Source organism: Danio rerio, chromosome 24, assembly GCF_049306965.1.
Source record: "Danio rerio strain Tuebingen ecotype United States chromosome 24, GRCz12tu, whole genome shotgun sequence".
NCBI lineage: Eukaryota > Metazoa > Chordata > Actinopteri > Cypriniformes > Danionidae > Danio > Danio rerio.
This window is the reverse complement of record NC_133199.1, coordinates 30508475-30532996: the sequence shown is the minus strand read 5'-3', so window position 1 is coordinate 30532996 and position 24522 is coordinate 30508475. Positions and strand designations below refer to the sequence as shown.

Below are 24522 nucleotides of genomic sequence, written 5' to 3'. Positions count from 1 at the left end.
ACCAGAAATCCCACATGGTTTTGCTTTACTGAGTAACTATAAAGATATTTGTTGTAAAACTGGGCTGGTATACAGACGCTAGTATAAGTGGTACCGAACTTATACAATAATACATTTAATTCAATAAGTTATTTCAAATGTACCCACCTGTTTTGTTTAACTGTTAAACCGATCGGAGATCCGCGGTGGTTTACCAAATTCAAAAGAGTCGACTCTAAAGAATGACTCGTTCACAAATTCTTTGCCGCTGATTCGAAGGAAACGCAAGCTTGAATCCTCCCAAACCAGCAGCCAATCAGGTGTGCGAAATGTTGCGAAGGCTCGCGCGAACATACGTCACATCCTCTTTCACGCCAACCTCACCAAGATGGCACCGGTATGTTTCGACCGTGGACCGGTCTTTATATCTAAATGTGGTAAATTTGGTATTTTAGTGTAAATTAAATACCAAATACGATATTTTACGTGTAATGTGTTGTTCAGAGTTACTTTTTCTTAATGAAATTACATGTGATATCATTAGATGGAGTTATAATTGTGAGACACGTGGAAGAGCGTGTAACCCGACCAACTCATTCAAACATGAACGTATTTGGTTAATATTTAAAGACACTCACATCAGTCTTCAGTGTTTTAATTGGTGTTTCTTTGAATTTACATTACATTATAACTTAATTTAGAGTTTTAGTGGAGTAAAAAAATCCACTCATCAAGTGGTACACTTGTAAACTGTTGTACACTGGTAAAGCGTTCAAAATCAAGGACCAAAGGGAACCATGGCTTTATACAGCAGGATTAACTTGTATAGCAAGAAATCATTTTACTTGCTCAAACTTTCACCATCTGGTGTAATGATACATTTTTCATACTATAGTTTTAGGTTATCAAATAAATTCAGCATGCTCCACGTTTGCGGTGTGTTTTTACAAAAAATACCCAAGTATTGTCAGACTTTCAATAAAATGTTTACAATTTATCTAATTAAATATGTATTTTGAGATGTTTAAAACAAAAGCAATATTATTTAGTGATCAACAATTCATCTCTTGTATATTAAAACATGCGTTTTTTTTTGTTTTTTTTTTGGATAGTTTGATCATTTGTTTTATAGCATAATTATTTCAAGATTTATTTGTAATGGTGTATATTTCTTCAGAAAAGGCAGACTGTTGTGAGAAAGAATAAAAAGGGTGCTTGCTGGAAGTTCACCCTGGACTGCACTCACCCTGTGGAGGATGGGATTCTCGATTCTGCAAACTTTGTAAGTTTTATTTTAATAAATGGTAAAAACCGATGACCGATTGGTCTTAATGTCTGGCAATAGGGTATATGCCGAAGCATGCTAATAGGACTTTTAATTTGCCAGTAACCTGGGTTGAGCGCTTTCTGCGAATTGTATGCCAAAGCAAAATCCGGCGCGTTTAAGGTCTGTTTTCTTTAAAAATCTGCGATCTCCACTGGCTGAGTGATATCTGATATAAAGTGGGTCTTAAATTGTACAAGAAGCACTGCATTAAATTACATTTTCCCCCGATATCTTTGAGCATTAATGTTACCCAAGTATATTTAATAAATCTTCTGCGCAAGCCTGCTGATTCTGACAGGTGCGTGCAAGTAAACTGCTTTTTGTCTAGTTTTACACTTGAGCAACTAAATGAATGCCAAAGTTTATTTAACTGAATGTATTTTAATGACATTACAACATCAATGCTGTAAAAGGAACCGTATAAAATGGAAAAAAGTTCACAATAACAGGTCACCGGAAGTTTATCAGTATGGGAAAAACACTAGCTCGGCATATACCCTAGTTTAAATTCCAAGACATTAAGAAGTCATATATCAGTGTGCGAAATATACGTTGAGCAGGGGGTCAACTTTTCAGTAATGTTAGTTTGTGTAAAAAACGCTTAAGTCAATTATATATTTATTTAAATTACATCTAATTTGTTTAAACATATTTAACTTTTCCGTTTTTTTAAGGATTCGTGTATTCTGATCTACAGTATTCTCTGAGTATCTATTTCTGGCATTATTTTAGATCAGACTGTCTAATTTGACTTCACTTTCAGGCTTTATGTAAATAAAGACACCTATTTTATGAGATCTATTACATCTCGTGAACATTCACAATGTCTATCAGTGCTCTAGATCTGCAGTTTCAAACTTGAATAAATTTTTTTCTTGCATAGACTGGCATAATTATGCTTTCACAATGGTATGAACCATTATAGGGGTGGTCAAATGTATGTTCATGTTATTTATTATTTTAATGAATAACATTATGATTTAATAAACCGATCAGACTATTTTTCAGTATTAAAAGGCTGACCCCCTATACATCATGTTTTCATGTCCTTTAAGGGGTTCAATCCCTCCAACCCCGTTTGTAATTAACACCATGATGTATATTGTAGATCTCTTTAGATATTTGGAAGTAATTATATTATTCTAAACCTTTTTTAGCAAACACTAGTTTTTTCATGCATATTATTAGTTTGGTTCAGATAGTTGCATCACTAATGCTGTGTCTTAACTAGGGTTCCCTTCCCTAGTTGAATGCCTAGGGTTCTCTTCCCTAGTGGTCATGCTGTTTTATCACTAACAGGAAACCTTTCTGAAAGAGAAGGTGAAGGTTAATGGCAAAACAGGCAACCTGGGCAATGTAGTGCAAATTGTGCGTCAGAAGAACAAGATCAACGTCACGTCAGAGAAGCAGTTCTCTAAAAGGTGAGATCTGCTCCTTCATTACAGATTAAATTTAGGTCCATCCAATATTTCAGCAGTGCTGGGGCTGGATTCATGAAAATCTTTTTTTTTTTTTTTTTTTAATTTTAGAAGTTTAATTAAAATGAGAAATGTGTGATATTTTAAGTGAGAAACAATAGTTTTATCCATGGGGCTCTTTCAGATTTAAAAGCTGGACATTTTCATTTACTCAGAGCTGTTTTACTACATTGAAGGTGATTTTCTGAAACCCATAATAGCGGCTCTAAGAATTGGGAAGAAAATTAAAACATTTATTAAATTTTTTTGGAATAGAAAATATTCTCTGTGCATTCCAATCAGGATATATCTTCCTCCGAAGGGAACGTCATTGTGAAAACAGTTGTGGCCACCATTTTGAAGGGGATTTCAAAGCATACAACTGATGACTTTTTGGTGTTGTACACCTGCTGTTTATCAGTATTCAGAACTAAGAGAATGGAAACTTACTAATGCTGTTACCTTGAAAGACCACAAGAACACAAAGCATCCTGAGAGATACGAAAGGCTGCGATCTTCCTGATGGTCCTTACAGCTTTCATACAAATGTTTTCCTTTCCAATATATATTATGTGTACAAAAGCCTTACAAAGATACTTTGCACAAAACAAATAAAGAAGATTTTTATATGAATTTCAGCAAGTAAACACCCTTAGGCCCAATCTCTATTCTACCCCATAGCCCTTCCCCTACCTCTCATTTTGCGCGTTTACAAGGGTGGGGGTCTTCTAATTCTATTAAGCTTGAAGGTTTAGGGCTTAGGGGAAGGGCTAGATAGCCCTTGAAACATTTTGTCACTCAGTGACACTGGAATACCCTGTCAGAAAAGTCTAGTGGCTGGGAATTACCTTTTTACATTGGTACAATGTTAATGTTGTTTTCGTGTGTTTACATGGATGAATATGGCCACGGTGTAAATGCACAGTATAGTTATGATCTCATTGACACATTATATCATTATGATAACATGATATCATTGTGTTCTGTGATTTCCTGAAGATAAATACCAAAAATAACACAACTGGAACAACTACAGCAGTCACCATCGTCAATCTCATATGAAGCATGAGATCGCAATGACATATGATGACATGTGCAGGTGCTGTAGTGGTGTCACATTTTTAGGGGTAAATTTAGAAAAATTTACAAAAATAGAATTGGGATTGGGCTTTAATGTGTTTGCCTTCAACTTGTGAATTCCTCATTCACAATCCTATTTAGGGCTACTCCTGAGATAAGTTTAATCTCTGAACTTTAATAATAAACATTAATATAAATTGCTGCACTTTCTGCACTAGTTTGTGACTATGACTTTTGGTACTTGTAAAAACTGCTTCGCTCAAGTCAGCATTCAGTGCATCCTCTATCAAAAAACATTTTGGTTCTTACATCGTCTTTTCTTGCGGTCTTGAGTATAGGAACTGAACTTGACAGTTGATGATTATGTTATACTAGAACACAAATACGCAAGAGAAACAGCCTGTGCTCCGTGCAGATTGGCTCATCCCTATGCCCTAATCCCTTTGAAGCTGTCAGTCTAGAGCAGGGGTGCCCTAAGTTGGTCCTGGAGGGTCGGTGTCCTACATAGTTTAGATGTAACCCCAATCAGACACACCTGGGCTAGTTAATCAAGCTCTAAATAGGCTTTGCTAGAAATATATTGACAGGTGTGTTGAGGCTAGTTGGAGCTAAATTCTGCAGGACAGTGGTCCTCCAGGACCGAGTTTGGGAACCCCTGCTCTAGAGTGACAGCTTCAAAGGGATTAGGGCATATGGATGAGCCCTTCCGAATGGAACACAGTGTCTGTAGTAGTTACCAAGAAGAAAAATGGCAGTCAAGAAAAAAATTCTTATGATTTGTGTATCCAGCCCCAGCTTCTTAAAAGTGTTTTTCCCCTTTTGTTTTTGTCTGTATATTAACAACCCTGTGTTTCTCAGGTATCTGAAGTACCTCACAAAGAAGTACTTGAAGAAGAATAACCTGCGAGACTGGCTGAGGGTTGTAGCATCTGATAAGGAAAGCTATGAGCTGCGCTACTTCCAGATCAGTCAAGATGATGAAGAGTCTGATGCTGATGAATGAGCACTGTACTGAATCTGCCTGATGGGTGTATCTGCGTCTTGTATAAACTGCTCCAGCTTCAAATGCAAGACTGTGTTTTTGTTGACTGTTTAGAAATAAAAGGATACACACAAAAATTGAGTTTCTTGTTTGCTTCTGTTGCGGTAATTGACTTGTGATGAGCTTGATTATATAATCGAGTTGGGATGAGTCTAAGAAAGTTGCTGGTGTCTGATAAGGTGAGTCTGTGGCTGTGATGAAACTCTGTTAATAATTACAGTAGTAACAGTACGTGAACATGAAGAGATTAAGATTTAAATGTATCACATGCTTTGTAAATGTGACTGTTAAGTCTTGTTTTGAAAACTCAGAATCAAGCTGCATTTAAAATTTTAAGAGTTAAATATTTAATATCATTAAGAAATGGTGCAAAAGCCACTGTATTAATTTAGAATTTTGATTAAATTACTAGCATTATTTTGGCAACTCAAGTGTTTAAGACCAATATAGGGGGCAGTTTATATGCTTTTTGAATTGTGCGTTAGTTGCAGGACAAAGTCTTTTAAATTTGATGATCCATTTGACTTTAAATTTATATCTAGATCTTTTCAACTAAAAATTTTTTTTATAAAATGCAAATTAATTACACTAAGTTTGTTAATTCAAAGTACTGATGGTTTAATCATCTACTGAGGCAAAAATCTCCATTTTATTATAGTTATTACCCATAGCAATTTTTCATCATGCAAGTTTCCCTTTTTTTCCTTTTTGCCTATTCTCAAATTCAACTGTCTGTTAACAATATATTGCATTCAGTTTTACCCATTTTCAGAATAGTTTAACATTTAAGAAATAATTTATTTGTAATAGCTGGTGCTTTATGTATTTTAATAATTAACAATCAAAATAGGTGGTGTTTTATATTATTTTACATGAACTTTGTGTAAATGTTATGTGATGTAGGCACTTAATGGGGCTTTGACGCTCAAAATAATATACAGGATAGTAATGAAGAATTGAGACTCAATGGTTAGCACTGTCGTCGGGCTGGCTGATTCGGGTCCTGACTGGCATGCGTGGAGTTTCCTTTGGGTGCTCCGGTTTCCCCCACAGTCCAAAGACGTGGTATTGGTGAGTTGAATAACTAAATTGTCCATAGCATATGTTTGGGAATGTAAGAGTGAATGGGTGTTTGCCAGTACTGGATTGCAGCTGAAAGGGCATATGCTGTGGAAAACATGCTGGATAAGTTGATGGTTGATTCCACTGTGGCGACTTCTAGAGAATAAAAGGACTAAGCGAATGAAAATGAATGAATAAGTATAACTGAAGTTGATATTGATTTTAAAAATCTTAACACTTTTAAGTTTGGTCTCACACTGATGGCATCATGTGTTATCTTTAACATATTCTTGACCTGAGGTCAAAGGTGAGTTAAAATCTTATCAATAGACAGAACAACAAAAAGGTCTGAAATGCATTTGCATTGATATAAAGGACTCTATAAAGACCTGCATGCAAAACAGTAGGTCAGAGCCTTCAGCCTGTTTTGAGCATGTTCTCTACTGCTCTGCATAGAGAAGAGCCTGAAGCGGCACCATGCAGCAGCACAGGGAGAAAACGCATAAGAGATCGATTTCGTGCAACTTTAGCTGGGCTCTTGGAGTTGGAGGTCCTGAGAGTCAAACACAAAGTAATGGTGGAGACAGCACTGGGAAACACTGAAGCTGCTTCTGAAAATTCAACTTCAACTCCTATTTTACAAGGACAGCATCATTACTGGGTGGATGAAGACTTGTTCAGGCTAAAACTCAAGCGCAGTTGTTCTGCAGATGCTCTTCATGAGGTTGTAAAATCTAGAGCACTTTGGTCATGTTCCAGTCGATCATCTGAAGATCTGCTTCATCTGTGCTGGATGGAAAGAAGCCCCCAAGAACTTCAGTCGAGGTCAAGCTCAGGTTTTTGTGAAAGCCACTCTATCCCTTCAACTTGTGAAGACTCAGTCAGCTCTTTTTACAGGTCTATGGCCTCCTTAAAATGCTCTCTTGAAGAGAGAGATGAAACAATTGATGAAGCAATTCCTGAAGTTGGTTTCCGATCTGTGGCAGATCTTTATCCAGACTCCCATTGGCCAGATGTTTCAGATGTACTTCAGCCCAAAGTGGTCTTGCGACCCAATTACCGTTCTGATCTTCCAGGTCACCAGGGGATATATCGCTATCCCAGTCCACTGCATGCTGTTGCTTTGCAGAGTCCCCTGTATGCATCCCACAGCCTCCAAAACAACCAGGATAACAACGGAAGACGTTTTTCTGAAAATTCTGCTACAATATCCATTGGATTGGTTTGTCCATGGAACTTTTCTGAACATTCATGCCGCCTTGATAAATCCACCTATTTATCATCCTCCTTGCTCAGGAAACATTCGGAAAGGAGCAATCACTTTGGGAAGCAAGGGCTTGAGGAGGTAATTTTGAAGCGGGCCCGTGTTCAGTCCAATAATTCTGGAGATAGAGTGAAAATGTCCTCAAGGCCAAAGAAAGGAATGCACTGCGGCAACCCCATACACAAAAGCAAATCTTTCTGTGCTTTTCAGCACACATCTCTGCAGAAAAACAGAGAAGCCCAGCAATATACGAGAAGTTATTTGAACATATGAGACAGATTGACTGATCATGTGCAACCAAAAAGCAATGGAGGGAGGTACAGAGTAACAGGCTGTGTGAAATTTAAGGATGAAGAACTGGAATTTGAGAATATGAAATGATTGACTTGAAAACGTAAAAACATCAACACTGATTTAAATAGCATTGTTTTGACATACTCTTTGTAAGTTAGCTACAATAGTGTTGTAATGTTTAAAACAAACTTGTTTTATCCTAATCGGAATAAAAATGATTTTAAAGTATGTCCTGATTAAGTACATCTTTTGCTGACAAGCATACAATCACACCGCAATCCATGTTCTTGAATCAAATAAGCTGCAACCGTTGCTAGCGATTTACATTATGATTATTGACCTATTATTGAATAATTTTGTCTTCACGTAGACTATATCAGAAGCAGAGCTGCCTTTCAAAAATTACCTTTTGCATGGAATTGCATGACATTTTTCAAGGATATCTAAACTTAATTGTTTAGTTCAGCGTGTATTGTTTATGTTATAATTTATATAAATTTAAAAATCAATGTGCTAGTCTGATTTATAAGTTAATACTCGTTATTTGTCATATCATTACAAAATAGATAGAATAGTTTATAGATTAACTTTAAGGGATAGGTTAAAACTTTAAATTCTGTCCCTACTTCTGTAAATACAAGTACATTTTCCCTTCTGAAAAAACAGCCTTAGCTGGTGAGGCTGGTTTTAGCTGATTTCACAGGCTGGTCAGCTGGTTTTAGAGGGGTTTTGGCTACTTTTTAGCTGGTTTTACTTGGTCAGGTTGGTCTTAGCTGTTTTTTTTTTTAGCAAGAGTTCCCTGGTCATTGAGCCCAACTCTACCATTTTTCTTCATATATTCTATGCTAGATTAAATGGAGAAAAATAATATATTAACTAATATGGGAAAAAAATTATTTTTTTTAAATTACTATTGTGTCTTTACTTTTTAGAAAAATGTTTAGACTAACAACAGATTAATCAATCTTTCTCTTTTGTATTATACCACATATTGACCAGACACACTTCCTCTTTTTTACTGTGCTGCATACTTTTTTAGAAGGAACTGCTGACAAATAGCAGAATAAGAATAAATCTACTTTCATCACTTTATGCTGGAGTAAGGATATGTATGTTAGTAGCAAACCTCTTGAATGTAATTCTTGTATTGCATTGGGGTAACGTAAACCAGAGCTCTGTCATCGAATTATTCATTTGTATCTACTAAATTACTAATAGTTTTGGCATTGAAGAAAACCCTGTCCAGACCTTTTCTTATTGAACATGCTAGGCTTGATGTTCCAACTCTAATAATTTGAAAATGTATGTAAATAAAACTGCTATATATATATATATATATATATATATATATATATATATATATATATATATATATATATATATATATATATATATATATATATATATATATATATATATATATATATGTATATATATATATATATATATATGTATGTATATATATATATATATATATATATATATATATATATATATATATATAGTATAGTTTTTTTTTTTGAATTTAGTCTATAAATATGCACCAGTTGTGCTGCACAAATCTTGAAAAATGAAGCCAAAACAATTTAATCACCCCCTGGTGGTTGGCTGGGGTAAATACCATATATCCACATGAAAAAAATTCAATAAAATTCACTTTAAATAAAGAGTTTCTGTGAATTTAAATAGTTGTTCCCACATAGATGTAGGTTCAAGTTCCTTTTTCTAATTAGTTTGTGACTGGTGAACGCTGGTACAGTGTTTTCTTTTAAAATGCCTGTTTTTTTTTCAGCTCTTAGTAAGTTTAATGTCCATTTAATATGCAATGCTTATTACAACTAACTGGTGATTTGAAAAAAATCACATAGTTCTTGATTTGAATTAACATGAACAGTTAAAATGTAAATTTAAGTATATGTTTTCAATGTTGTTGTTGTTGTTGTTAAAATCATTTTAAACAATTATTGTTCATTCATTTATTTTCCTTTGGCTTAGTCTCTATATTTATTAGGGGTCATCAGTGGTCATAGCTGCTTTGTCAGGCTAGTTTTAGAGTCGTTTTGGCTACTTTTTAAGCTGGTCTTCGCTGTTTTTTTCAGCAGGGTTCCCTGGTCATTGAGCCCAACTCTACCATTTTCTTCATATAGCCTATGCTAGATTAAATGTGGAATTTAGACACCATTGTTTATGAACATATGTTTATGTTTATGAACATTGTTTATGAAAAAGTCAGATTTTGGTGACACTTTCTGAAAATGCTCAAGACAGCACTATATTTGCACAGCCATTTGAAAAGTACAGTAAAGTTTGACCACTGCATTTAGCGATTTATTTGACTGCACGTCACTAAATATGTATGTTTCACATTTTTACTGCATTTGCTCTTTGCAATTCTAATTTATTCACAGCATTGTGCAAAAGAATAAATACAGCCTTATTTACAACAAACATAAACTTCCTTTGGGTAGAGCTTTGCACAACTGAAAACAATATTGCAGAACATATTGGAACTGAACCTACAACATACACAGGTCTGTAAATCATTCATGAAATTGTTCAATTTAGAAGAAATATTCAGGGGGAAAAAAGATCAGCATTTTTAAATAAAATTTCCGTTCATGTCCACCAGATGTCAGCAGAACCACGGGTTCGTCTAAATTTGAATATAATACGACGCTAGTAGTATTGCTCATTCTTAGTGCTTTTCTCAACACACGCACAACATACTTTAAACCTTTTGTCTCCTTTCAGAGTCAAATAAATTCCGACAATTGCCATTAATCAAAATGTAGTTTAATGCAGCTGTTCTTTAGGCCAAGATTCAGGTGTATTATAAAGAAATGCCAGGTAAGTGTTATTTCTTCAGAGCATTGTCTAAGGCGGAAAATCCCCAGCCACTAAAAAATAATCTCTGTGTTCCTGCAGTTTTCACAGAAAATGAAGAATAACAGATACTGCTGTGTGTCAACAACTCAGAGTGCAGAAGCTATAAAATTGTGTCTAAATTCCCATCTGACAAGGTTGGATGTGGGAGTCAAGGCCATGTAAAAACAATATTTGAAAGAAAATATTGCACAGCCAAAACCAATTTTGTTGCACATTACGGAGTACAACCATGTTTTTATGAGTAGCCATCTAAGACGAGTCTTGACGCCATGATTTTGTCTCCTGACAGAAAAAGAAAGGTCACCACAAGGTTACAAATTTGACAGCTCGTTTTTCAGCTTGCTTAAATTGTATCCCCTTCATCCCATAAGTGTCCCTTCTGAATTTTTCTTTTTCTCAGCCATGTATTTTCTTTAGACATTGAATCATGCCAAAAGTCATATTTGTTTTTAATCAGTAGTTTTGAGTATAAACCTTGAGGGCTGTTTACACAACAACATTTTTAAAGGCATAGTTCAACCAAAAATGTAAGTTTATTCAATATTAGCTCTTTCCCTCAAGTATCAATAAAGATCACTAAAGATTACCTAATGTGCTGTGATTCGCGAATCGGCTCCATGTCACCAAAAGCGCCACACACTTACGTGCTCTTTTGCGCCGTGTAAATACTGTCAGTCGTTGTAGCTTACTTAGTTTGAGCCTGAATCAGACAGAAAATGAAACATTATTCGGAATAAGCATGTGTACGTAATATAAAACGTTGTCATATCTTTTGGCAGATTGTCATTTGAGATGTAGAATGCAAGGAAAGCAGTTGCATAGAGAGACACTGCAGCGATGGTAAAGATTGTGGGTTTGACGAATAAATACAGTGCCAAACAGCATTTCCCTTGTTTACTTCCTTGTTTACGTCCATGCTACGACATACCGTTAATGCTACACACTATGCATGTAACTGATCAATTTTAACAAATAAAAATACTTATAGGTTGTGGCTCACAGTCCACAGCTTCTGCTATTATGGTTGGAGCTGCTCGAAGGAGTTTTTAGCTGAATCCAGCACTGAACTGGTAGTGATTCTGGAAGTTTTCCTTTGTCAAATGCTAGCTGTTTATCTTTTTTTATAATTCTCTGGAACATAGTTTAAATTAAACTGTAAGCACTTTTCTCTTTGTGTCGTGTCCTTTGGAAGTCGAAATACAAAAACAAAACAAGCTCTTTGGAAATAGCATCGTTCTAGCTTTCTCTGCAATAACATTACAGCGCCTCTAAACTGAGGGGGAAACCGGAGCACCTGGAAGAATCCCACACGAACTCGAGGAGAGGAGAACATGCAAACAGAAATGCCCACTGAAACAGCCGAGACTCGAACCAGATACCTTCTTGCTGTGAGGCGGCAGTGCAATTAGTATTATTAATATTATTACTATATCAGAATAGGAAGAATAATAAGAAGCAAGCACTTCAGTCTTCATGGCATTACTTGTGTTTCCTGTGAAAGATGAGATCCTCTTTAGTCTTGGCCGTTGAAGTTGAGTGGCAGGGTAATTAAAAATAAATAAATGCCATAGACATGCATTACTACAATCAGGGAGCAAATTACAGGGGTGGTTGGGGGATCAGACCCTTCTAATTAACGATTGATCCGCCCTAAAGGTCATCAAAGCAAGTATGAATGGATCTGCCCTTTAATAGTTAAAAAATAGATTGCTGTGATCTGTATCTTAAATACTATTGCTCAAAATAATAACTTTAACTATACATTTGCCACCCCTGTAATGGTCTATACCATTGTAAGGTTTGCGCCAAAAATATTAATTCAGCTTGCAAATACAGAGCACCAACTAAGTGTTCACAAAACGTATTTAGTAAAATAGGCATTTGTGATGTAGTTGTCCGTAAAACTAGATGCATAATTTGTATTTTAGTATACACTTGCTTGCACATGGAAATTAAACAGTAAAAAATAGCCTACGTCCAGTCATTAATAATAGGTTTATCTAATGTCTAAAATGTCATTAAGAATCACTCAACATCCCTCAAAACACTAAAAACATGACAAGTTTGATTAATAAATTAGATGTAATTGAATTAAATATATACATTTGGTTCACTGAGGCATATCGAATATAATCGATAAATTTGATACCCCCACCCTGACTACAATGATTCTGAAATCAACGGCTTTGTCTCTTTTAGACACGTGTTATTTCGGAAGGCTATTCAGTGTGAGTTTGTCAGCGCTCTTGTTTACTTCTCAGCCTACAACGAGTGTGTGATAAGTTTATTTGATTAACCGTGTTGTACACAGGTTGTCAGTTTCCTCAACATATTTTGGGGTCAACATAAAGTTAAGTAAGCACAGGAGAAAACTGCTTTCCTCTCTTTGTAAATCCTCCAACACCATTAAAAAAAAAAAGACTCACGTTGAAATTTATTTTTTGTGTTTAGTAGTCCTATAAAAGTATACTCCTCATTTAATCTAATATCATCAATCTCACCGGGGGAATGTAAAGCTTGACCTGACAGAGTTAGACTGTCAAAAAGAGTCTCCGTGAAGTTTCATCACAGGCAGCTGTTGAATGGCGAACACATCTTTTAATAATGAACTCTCCTCTGATCACAGGGAGAAGAGCCTAAATAATTCACAATGTCTCCGCATTATGTCCCCTGCCGTCTCTACAAGCTTCGCCTGCATTCCTCTTGTTCCTCTAATGGAGTATACGGTGTAGAAATCCCCTCTGGTGAGTTTTTGCTCCTTTTTCTGCCAAGGCTAAATGTTTTGGATTTGAAACCGAACACCTCTAGCTGGAGAACTCTAGAGCTGTTTGTTTTACCAGAGTGGATGGAGCAGTTGCAGGCTTTACTTTGGCTCAGGTGGGAGTAGAAGTGGTATTGACTACGTCTGTTTTAAGAGCAATTGGTTTACAGCTCAGCTCAGTGTGGCGCTCTGGAGACTTTCAGCTCTCTCTTGACAAAGACCCTCATCAATATTATATATGGAAAGGTTACAGGTTGCACAATTTAAATTACTTATTGGATCCAAATTGGATCATGCATAATTGCGTACTTCAGATATTTTGGAGAACCGCAGGGGATGGATGTAAAATATGTAGTAAAATTTAAACTTAACGCGCAGAGTTTATTTCAGTGAAGTCCTTTTTATTTATTTTTTATTTTTTATTTTGCAAGTCACAGCAGTTGCTGGAACTGACCAAGGTGCTGAACAAAATGGTTTGGATAAACAGATTTATTTCCAGTGTTTATGAGGCAACACGCTTTTGCCGCTGAAATGAGTGTTTAAGTGTTTTGCAGAAAATTTGATGAAAAATCTCTCTGCTTTGACAAAATAATTAGCCATCAACTGTGAATACACTGGAAAAAAGCTTTAATTTATCTAATTATAAACAAATTAGGGCAGTGGTTTACATCTAAATTTGATCACTTGACCCAATGAAAAATAAATCATTTGCCTTAAACAATATTTTCTATTTCCATGAGGACAATTTTATATAATCTGGTACGAAGTATATTTGTCTTGTTGTAGAAAGCGAATTAATTTATCTCTTTGTTCTAAACAAATAGAAGATATACACAAAATAATATAAACAATTAGTCACGTTTTTAGTTCATTGTAACTTATTAACCTAAGTTAATCATGTTAAAAGTTATGCAAGCAGTTTTAAGTCAGTTTAACATAACACGAGTTCAATGGACTCGTTAGGTTAATCTTAAAAATGTAAGGCAACCAGGATTATTTTTACAGTGTAGTTTTAATCAAAACAAAAATTCCCATATATGCTCATTGATCCAGTTAAAAATTAGGGTAATGGTTTCACATCTAAATTAGAGAGAACAATTTTATATAACCTGGTACAAAGCGTATTTGTCTTGTTGAAGAAGAATTAGTCATGACAGCATATATTTTTAGTTCATTGTAACTTATTAACCTAAGTTAATTATGTTGCAACTTTATAAGTCATGCAAGCAGTTTTAAGTCAGTTTAACATAATATAAATTCAATGTACTCATTAAGGTAATTTGATTCAGCTTAAATATTGAAGGCATTTTACAGCACAGCATTAATCAAAACAAAAATTCCCATAAATGCTCATTCATCCAGTTAAAAAATTAACTAATTTTTTCTACATCTAAATTTGATCACTTGAGCCACTGAAAAATAAATCAAGCGATATTTTTGAGTCCATGACAATACAAAGCACATTGAGCTTCTGTTTAATGCACTGGCCTGTGTAAATAACCTGAAAGTTTTACATTGGTCAAAACAAATAATTCTTAGTTGAGCTCTTAATAAAAAAAAAACATTTACATTTAATATGTTTATTTTTTTTATTCCCAAGTTCTGCTGGTTGACGCATGTGCCAAATTTTCCTTGCCAATCTTAAGCCAATTGTAATCGTTTTGGTTCAATTTAGAATTTCCACAACCCTCGTAGAACTCGGGGGATCAGAGTGAGCGCTCCTACTTGGCCACACCCTGATACTTAACTATGTTTTGAACTTACAATACACTACTTCAAAAATAAAACAAATAATATTAGACTGAAATGAAAGATACATTTTAAATTGACAGAGGTACTGCTTGAAGCTTTTTTTCAGTGTAGCTGTGTTTGAATTGCAGTTAGTGTTCTTTGATGTATTTGAATACTGCACGTCATCAGGGTTGGGTAACACTGTCAAAATATGACAAACATGACATAAATTTTTGAATCAAAATTCATGAATCAAATTTATGTTACTTTAACTTAATTTAATAAGGTTTCAGGTTTTTTTTTTTAGTAATGCAAAGTTTAACAACATTTTAGTCAGTTTGACTGATTTGAGAAATTAAGTTCATTTGATTCAACTAAAACATTTAAGTCAGGAAGATGTTTACAGTGTATATTTAAAATAAATATATTACAATCTAACAAGTGTTTCGTTATCTTAAAATAAAAGTGCAGAAAAACACATACTTTCACATTACTTTCTTTAAAAAAAGTGTCTATTAACTTGTTTAATTACTTTTTATAATGATTCCGATTATCATTAGTCATTTGTTCGAACATATGTTTCTATTATTACTCTTAATACTCAAAACAGTTGGGTTCTGTAAGTAAAACTTCATTTTGTATAAAGGGAAAGTGATAATTTAACAATAACTGATAAACGTTTTGTGACTGATTTGTTGTGAGCTCTAAAGTTGTTAACTACTTTTTGAAATGTTACATCAATTCAATTCTTGTAAACAGTTATTTACAGCTTAATGACAGAATTATTGCAGAAAAAACTACATTACCCATGATGCTGTAGAGAAAACTCCACCAATCAGAGTCAGAGGCTTGCAACGAGGCAAGAGATCTGACCTGAAGTGCTAATGACATAATTGAGTCTCATTACAGTAAATGCTGAAGCTTTGATTGCAGTTTAATTCATTATCATTACATTGACAAAAACCGCAAAAGAAAGGTTACTTTAAGAAGTAGGCATGTTAAATAAAAAAGGAACTACTATTGCTTTGATGTAGCCTACATAAACTTTCAGTCAACAAATGCTTTAAAGAATTCTAAAGTATTCCCATGTAGAAGTATATGCAGATGACATATATGACAGGTTCAAGTTCTTGTTTGGATTTCACATAGACCTACAGTCATATATGCAACATATATTTTAAAATACTGCAAATTGACCATTATATTTTTTCAACAATTGTAATTACAAATATGTACAGAAAAAGCCAAATGTATTATAGCTATTTATTTTAATGTATGTTCATATATGGCCATATATCAGACTAGTAACATTTTACAATATGGTTTTATTAGTGAACGTTTGTTAATGGTTTAACATCAACAATGAGAAATGACTATTTGTTTCTGAATTTTTTGTTAATATTAGTTTTACAATATTCTACTGAACTTCACTTATTAGCTGGTTAGCTTCATTAAATAAACAGTTAAACTTATTAGTTATTAAACATTACCTACCAAATTAATATCACCTGAGATAAATTAACACTTTACAAGTTTTCATCCTCAGTTTAGTTTCATTAAATAATGTAAATAAACAGAGCCTTATTTTAATTAGTGTTAATCAAAAGGTCTATAAAGAATATGTGTGTTTTCAGTCAGTATCTCAGGATTGTTGTAGGCCATATTAACAACCATGTTTATGTTGTAAATTAAATAACATATTAAATTTTGATGCATTTAATTCTATAATGAAAACCACTTCAAATTCAACTATCTGAATATTCATAAGAGTCGTTCTAGAAATGTAAATCATAAATAATCATTCAGAAGTGCATTAATGATTATTGCCACATGTCTAGTAAAGGTATTTCCATTTCCAGTTATTCACTCAAGGTGAAATGAGAAGAAAGGAAGTCAATGGGTTACTCGGATCACAATATTATTATAATGTCTGTATGGCGTTATTACAGAGACAGCTGAGAGTGTTTGACATCTGTTGTCTCACTTGGTTTTTCCCAAAAGATGATCTGGATATTACTCAGTATCTGACATCATCAGTATATCACTGTCGGCTGTGCTTCAGTTTGCTCTGTGTTTTGATGACAGTTGAGATATTGTCAGACTGTATAGGAGAGCAGTGGGACTGGGAATCACCAGCAGGCAGATCCAGCAGATCTTAGGTCTGAGTGAGCGGCAGGCCCGAATTAGTTTAAGCGAAACCAGATTGCACCGTGTGGTGATGTTATCTGCAAAGGGGAAAAAAAAGTACACTGTGAGGTACATGGTGGGGAGAAGCAGATGGTGAGACTGACGGCTCATCAATGAGCATAGTGCACTGTAAAAAAAATTATATGATCAATTAGTGATTATAGCATATGTTTTTAGGTCCTTTTAACTTATTAAACTAAGGTAATCTTGTTGTAACTTCATTTGATAATTTATGCAAGCTTTTTTAAGTCAATTTACAAAAATATAAGTTCAATGGTTCAGATTGAACCAAGGCAACCAAGATGTATTACAGTGTGGAGATTACCCAGCAGGCACACAACTTGTTAATGTTAGGTTAAATTTAGGTTGTGAATGTCAGGTGACCAAAATTGAATGTCTAGCCAGCATCTAAGGAGATTAATTTGACATCAAAAAAGGATGTCAATTGATATTTGGTTGATGTTAGGTAGTGTTGGAAAGTGACCAAAATCCAAAGTTGAGCCAACATCTTAAGCCAACATCATATTGAAGTCAAATACTGACATTTATTCATCAGGTTTAGCGACCAAAATCCAACAACTGATAGATGTCATAGTAATAACGTCCACACAACGTAAAGCTGTAACATCATTACACGTTGATATTTGGTTGATTTTAGGTTGGACGTTGGACATTGATGTTGGCCTGGCATTGGGTTCTGCTGTCAACCCGATTTTCCAAACAAAATCCAACGCCCCTATGATGTTGGGGTCCAAGGTCAACCTGTCGTCAGATTGATGCCCTATGCCTGAAGGGTAATAACAGAGATCACAAAATGTGAGGGTTTTGTTTTCAAAAAAAATTTTTCAACTTCAAGTTTTCATAAAATTGCATTCTTCATTCATTTTCTTGTCGGCTTAGTCCCTTTATTGATCTGGGGTCGCCACAGCGGAATGAACCGCCAACTTATCCAGCAAGTTTTTACGCAGCGCATACCCTTCCAGCCGCAACACACACACACACACACACACACACGCAAACACACACACACACAAAGATCAATATAACAGCTGCTCAATATCTAAACAGAAAGGAGAATTATTAGCTGTGATTTTTTTTTCTTAAAACATTTTTCAAATTATATTCAACAGAACAAGGACTTTTTTAATTAAAGTAATTTGGAAAATTAAAAAAGGTACTTTAAGTATTTCAATATTATTAAATTACACTTTAAGCTGAATACTTGTATCTTGCAAAATAACTAGTAAAACAATATGTACTATAATTATGGCAAAGACAAAAGAAAAGAGTTATTCTTATAAATTAGTTATCAAAACTATTATGTTTAAAAATGTGTTCAAATATATAAAAATTAACTAATAATGTTTATATATATATATATAATTTATAACTTACAAATAAAATATTTTGTTGCCTACTATATGTTCAACTATATACATATATTCATATATATATATATATATATATATATATATATATATATATATATATATAAAATATATATATATATATAAAATATATATATATATATATATATATATATATATATATATATATATATATATATATATATATATATATATATATATATATATATATATATAATCAGAATTATTGGCCCCCTTTGAATTATTTTTGCTTTTTTAAATATTTCCTAAATTGTTTAACAGAGCAAGAAAATTTTCATAGTATGTCTAATAATGTTTTTTCTTCTGGAGGAAGTCTTATTTGTTTTATTTCAGCTTGAATAAAAGCAGTTTTTAAAATTTTTATGAACCATTTTAAGGTCAAAATTAATAGCCCCTTTAAGCTATAATTTTTTTAATAGTCTACAGAACAAACCATCATTGTACAATAACTTGCCTAATTACCCTAACCTAGTTAACCTAATTAACCTAGTTAAGATTTTAAATGTCACGTTAAAGCTGTATATATATAGTCTGTTTTCAAACACCCCTTTTTATTTTTTTAACACCCCTGTCCACTTTTTTCTCCAGGCTGAAATATGACATTCTGTCCCCCCTGCTCTCTCTATTAGTATATCAATGTCCACTGGATATCTGATGCTCTCCATATGCTAATCTGCAAGTTTAATGAGTTGTGCCACCATAGCAACATTTCACCTGAGCGAATGAACAGACACTTTCTATTGTCCCACTATGTATTGCAACACGCCGCTCTGCAGCACCAAACACAAAATGCTTGATTGTTTTCCAAAATCTCTCAATGACATGCGATTCCTGTGCTTTCAGTATTTTTGCAGGATTCGGTATGGAGCAGCATGTTAATTGATCAGCTCATGGATCCTCTTTGAGACACAGAGAGAAAAAGAGAGAGAGAAACCAGAGAGGAAGGAGCAAAGAATCAGGCAGAAGACAGTCAAACAAGACAAGTTTAGCAAAAAAAAAAACCACACATACACACACTAAAAAATCAGAGTAAAGGATGAGTGCTCTGTTTGCTAAACTGAACCCCAGGAGGATTGAGTGGGACTCGTCCTGGTATGGGCTCCACTCTCGGATCCTGCGCACCAAACCTGTGGACTCCATGCTGGAGGGTTCGGGTGATCTGCATGGCACCAGACTGGCGAGTGTGCTGACCACAGTGGACCTGGTGTCACTCGGGGTGGGCAGCTGCGTGGGCACTGGGATGTATGTGGTTGCTGGGCTTGTTGCGAAGGAAATGGCAGGACCTGGAGTGATCTTGTCTTTCATTATTGCAGCTGTGGCGTCCATTCTGTCAGGTGAGACTTTATCAGCGTTTTGCATTTAAAGATTAGAGTGTCAAAATAATGTGAAGAGGTCAACATCTGTCCAGTTGTTGTAGGGTTTTTAGATGTGTTGCAAATGTGAGCTGGAGGCTGTGAGAGAAGGTTTTCATTGCTTGGTTAGGATTGTTTTGTGATATGATATTTTTGCTGAAAGACTTGGATCAGAGACAGGTAAATGTCAGATGTGTGGTAAATGTCATATAAGTCTAAATCTAAGTTCATGCATGTTGGTTCAAGAACCAGGCTGTTCTGTCCACCTTCAAAATACAGTAATAAAACAGTGAATACTAAAATAAAAGTATGATAATAATACGTAAATGTTGATTATCTTTGTTTAGTTTTTTTAATTATGTCAAAAGGTTCATATTGTTTCTAAAATTCACTTAATAGATCAATAAATTAGTAAAAAATAAATTAGTAATTCTTACCACATGTTTAAATATGAAAATACACATTAATGTATTAATAATATTTATTATTATAATAATTAAAGTAAGTATAAAGATTTATTATTTATTATTATTATTCATTCATTTTCCTTTGGCTTAGTCCCTTTATTTATCAAGGATTGCCACCGCGGAATGAACCGCCAACTTGTCCAGCTATTTTACGCAGCAGATACCCTTCCAGCTGCAACCCAGCACTGAGAAACGCCTACCGAAGCACCCTCAGGAAATCCACGCAAACACAAGGAGAACATGCAAAATCCACACAGAAACGCCAACTGACCCAGCCAGGGCTCGAACCAGCGACCTTCTTGCTATGAAGCGACAGTGCTAACCACTGAGCCACCATGACGCCCTATTATTCATTCATTCATTTTCTTTTTAGGCTTAGTCCCTTTATTAATCCAGCTACAACCCATCACTGGGAAACACCCATACACACTCAATCCCACACATACACTATGGCCAATTTAGCTTACCCAATTCATTCTACAGTACGTCTTTGGACTCAGGGAAACCCGAAGGAAACCCACGTAAACACGGGGAGAACATGCAAACTCCACACAGAAATGCCAACTGACCCAGCCGAGGCTCGAACCAGCGACCTTCTTGCTGTAAGGTGATCGTCCTACCCACTGCATCTCCGCGTTCCTAATAATAATAATATTAATAATAAAATAATTAAAACTTGACATGAAAATTTTAATTATAACAATACTGTGTTTACGTATAAAGTGCTGAATATACTGTATATTTTTCAGCATCCAATGATCAGTTTTAAAGGTTTTAAAGGAACATTTTACAAGCAACAGAGTTAGACTGCAAACTTTTATCTTTTTTTTTTACCCTTCAGCCTTTCTGGGTCTAATAAGACCACTTTGAGCTTGGCTTAGCATAATTAGACTGTCACTCAAAAGTGATCAAAGAGTTTAAATAATTTTCTTACTTAAAGCTTTACTCTGCTGTAGTTAAATTGGATCCTACGACTGACTGAAAAAGAAAAGTTGCTATTTTCTAGGCTAATATGGCTAGGAACTATTTTCCTATTCCTGCTTAATACTCAAAGATCTTTCCTGCTGTACCATGGCAATGATATTATGTTGTGCCTGAAAATAGTCACCAGCATCAAGCGCGATACTTGCACTATAGGTTACAATCTGAGTAATATCCATGTGACTGCTGCAGTCAGGGTACAGCAGCAAAGTTCCTTTATCATTGGAAAAAAATTAGCCTACAGTGCATTCAGAGAGTATTCATAAAGCTTCACTTTTTCTAATTTGTTTTTTATATTACAGCCTTATTTCAAAATGGATTAAATTCATTTATTTTTTTAAAAATTCTACACACAATACTCCATAATGACAATGTGAAAAAGAATTTTTTTTTAATTATTGCAAATTTATTAAAAATAAAAAACCTGAAAAATCACATGTACATCAGTATTCACAGCCTCTGCTGTGAAGCTCTAAATTGAGCTCAGGTACATTCTGTTTCCACTGATCACTCTTGAGACGTTTCAGCAGTTAAGTTGTTCACAGTAAATTCAGTTGATTGGACATGATTTGAAAAGGCATACACCTGTCTATATAAGGGCCCAGGGTTGACAGTGCATGTCAAAGCACAAACCAAGCATGAAGACAAAGTAATTGTCTCTAGACCTCTGGGACAGGATTGTCTTGAGGCACATATCTGGGGAAAGTTATAGAAAAAAATCTGCTGCTCTGAAAGTTCCAATGAGCACAGTGGCCATCATCTTATGTATGTTTCATCTTATGGCCAGATGAAAGCCACCAGCCCATCTGTAATTTGCCAAAAGCCATCTGAGGACTCTCAGACTATAAGAAACAAAATTCTCTGGTCTGATGAGACTAAAATTGAACTCTTTGGAGTGAATGCCATGCGTTACGTTTGGAGAAAATCAGGCAGCGCTCATTACCTGGCTAATACCATTCTCATAGTGAAGTATGGTAGTGGCATCATCATGGTGTGGGGAAGTTTTTCAGCAGCAGGAATTGGAAAACTAGTCAGGATAGAGGGAAAGATGAATGCAGTAATGTACAGAGACATCCTGAATGAAAACCTGCTTCAGAGTGCTCTTGACCTCAAACTGGGGCGACGGTTCATCTTTCAGCAGGACAATGACCCAAAGCACACTGCCAAAATATCAATGGAGTGGCTTCACAACAACTCGGTGAATGTCCTTGAGTGGCCCAGCCAGAGCCCAGACCTAAATCCTATTGAACATCTCTGGAGAGATCTGAAAATGGCTGTACACCATTGCTACCCATCCAAACTGATAGAGCTTGAGAGGTACTGCAAAGAGGAATGGGCAAAATTCCCATAAACAGTCGTGCCAAGCTTGTGGCAACATATTCAGAAAGACTTGAGGCTGTAATTGCTGCCAAAGGTGCATCAACAAAGTATTGAGCAAAGGCTGTGAATACTGATGTACATGTGATTTTTCAGTTTTTTTTTATTTTTAATAAACATGCAACAATTAAAAAAAAAAAATCATTTTTCACAATGTCGTTAAGGGGTATTGTGTGTAGAATTTTAATCAAATAAATCAATTTAATCTGTTTTGAAATAAGGCTTTAACATAAAAGAATGTGGAAAAGTGAAGTGCTATGAATACTTTCCGGATGCACTGTATTTACAAAAAATGACAACAAAAACAAAACATAAAACAATTCCTGATCAATGGCAAAATATCAAAATTGTGTATGATCTTGTCAGACAGCTGGTCTCCTTTGTTTTCTCACAGGTGTCTGCTATGCTGAGTTTGGAGTGAGAGTCCCTAAAACCACAGGCTCCGCCTACACATACAGTTACGTCACAGTGGGAGAATTTGTGGCCTTTTTTATTGGCTGGAATCTGATACTGGAGTACCTGATTGGTACTGCGGCAGGAGCCAGTGCGCTGAGCAGCATGTTTGACTCATTAGCCAATCACACCATCAGCCGCTACATGATCAACCATCTAGGAACACTGAATGGTCTTGGTGAGTGTAAGATGCTAAACAAATCACTAGTGTGGTCCATGTTGTCATTGTTTAGGTCAGTTCATTTTACATTAGTCAATTTCAAACACTGAGTCACTACAAAACACTACAGCATCAGAAGCAGCAGCAGTTGTTGCTGTTGTTGTTGTTACATACAGCCCCTGGTATTACCTGACAAATATTAATTTGCTCCCAACTTTTTTAATCAGTAAAATTAAATTAAAAAAAGTTTATTTATAAAGTTTATTTATAAGTGTGCATCTCACTTCAGGTAAAGGAGAGGAATCTTACCCAGATCTGCTGGCTCTGCTGATCGCTTTGGTGGTGACGGTGATCATTGCTTTAGGCGTGAAAAATTCTGTGAGCTTCAATAATGTGTTAAATGTTGTTAACTTGGTTGTGTGGGTCTTCATGGTGCTCGCCGGATTGTTTTTCCTCTCTGGAGCCAATTGGGAAGGTGGGAGATTCCTGCCCTATGGCTGGTCAGGGGTAAGAATGGGTTATGTACAGTGGCCAAGAGAGCCCAAACATGCTGGAAGTTAAGAAAACATTTGCAAATCCAAAAAACACCTACAAATTGAGATAAGCTTAATGAATTTGACAATACACGCGGTCACAAACCCCCTCAATACATGCAAATACAGAAATGTACTTAGTTAAGAAAACATTCATTTAGAAAAACACTAATGCTGGGTTCACCAAACTGAAATCTGCAAATACAATCTTCTATGTCAGGTCAAAAAATTAAACTCACATGGAAAATTCTTATGAGACAAAAAACATCCTGTGAGTAAACTAGAGAGAGAGAGAGTGATCTGATGAGTGTGTTTTCAATTATAAAGCCCTAAGATGATAAGATGCAAGGCGTGTTTGGCGCGATTTGTTGCTATTTTCAGGTGAGTGCAACTCTAATTTTCATGTTTTGCCCCACGTTGTTTAAATAGCAAATCCATTTGCACCACTTTGTGGACTCATGGGTGTGCTGTTCTTTAATAGAGGTGTGTTAAGGCGCATTATTGGCATTTTGCTATTTTGAAAAACTGAAATAGAACACGCCATTGACATACTGAAAACAGGTCTAAAGTCCAGTACCTATGTGGGTTCAAATGCTTACACATTGCTTTATACAAACAGGATGTACAGCAATACACAAACATATTTACAAATGAAAAAATTTAAGGATTGAAATGTTGCAACAAATATTATTTTCTACATGAAAATAAAAACGTCTTTAT

The 24522-nt window shown here is 35.0% G+C and overlaps 2 protein-coding genes across 4 annotated transcripts in view; both read left to right on the top strand.

Annotated features, from left to right (window-relative positions):
* The first annotated feature begins 288 nt into the window (after positions 1-288).
* On the top strand, positions 289-4962 carry rpl22l1 (ribosomal protein L22-like 1). 2 transcript variants are annotated; one of them, NR_027625.1, is given in 4 exon segments: positions 289-376; positions 1157-1261; positions 2538-2727; positions 4702-4962. NR_027625.1 is itself a non-coding variant. In NM_001045335.2 (4 exon segments), coding segments are annotated over 4 exon segments (381 nt in total). In that variant the 5' UTR covers positions 289-367; the 3' UTR covers positions 4847-4962.
* Positions 4963-10196: 5234 nt separating this feature from the next.
* slc7a14b (solute carrier family 7 member 14b) overlaps positions 10197-24522 on the top strand; it is a 28503-nt gene continuing 14177 nt past the window's right edge. Inside the window, exons 1-5 of one of the 2 annotated variants that reach the window (XM_073940838.1) lie at positions 10197-10352; positions 13018-13135; positions 19323-19813; positions 23051-23287; positions 23559-23776. In XM_073940838.1, the coding sequence (XP_073796939.1) occupies positions 19516-19813; positions 23051-23287; positions 23559-23776 (753 nt within the window). In that variant the 5' untranslated portion in view covers positions 10197-10352; positions 13018-13135; positions 19323-19515. Of the gene's footprint in view, positions 10353-13017; positions 13136-17728; positions 17865-19322; positions 19814-23050; positions 23288-23558; positions 23777-24522 lie in introns of those variants that run through there. The other variant, XM_073940839.1, reaches the window with a different exon arrangement.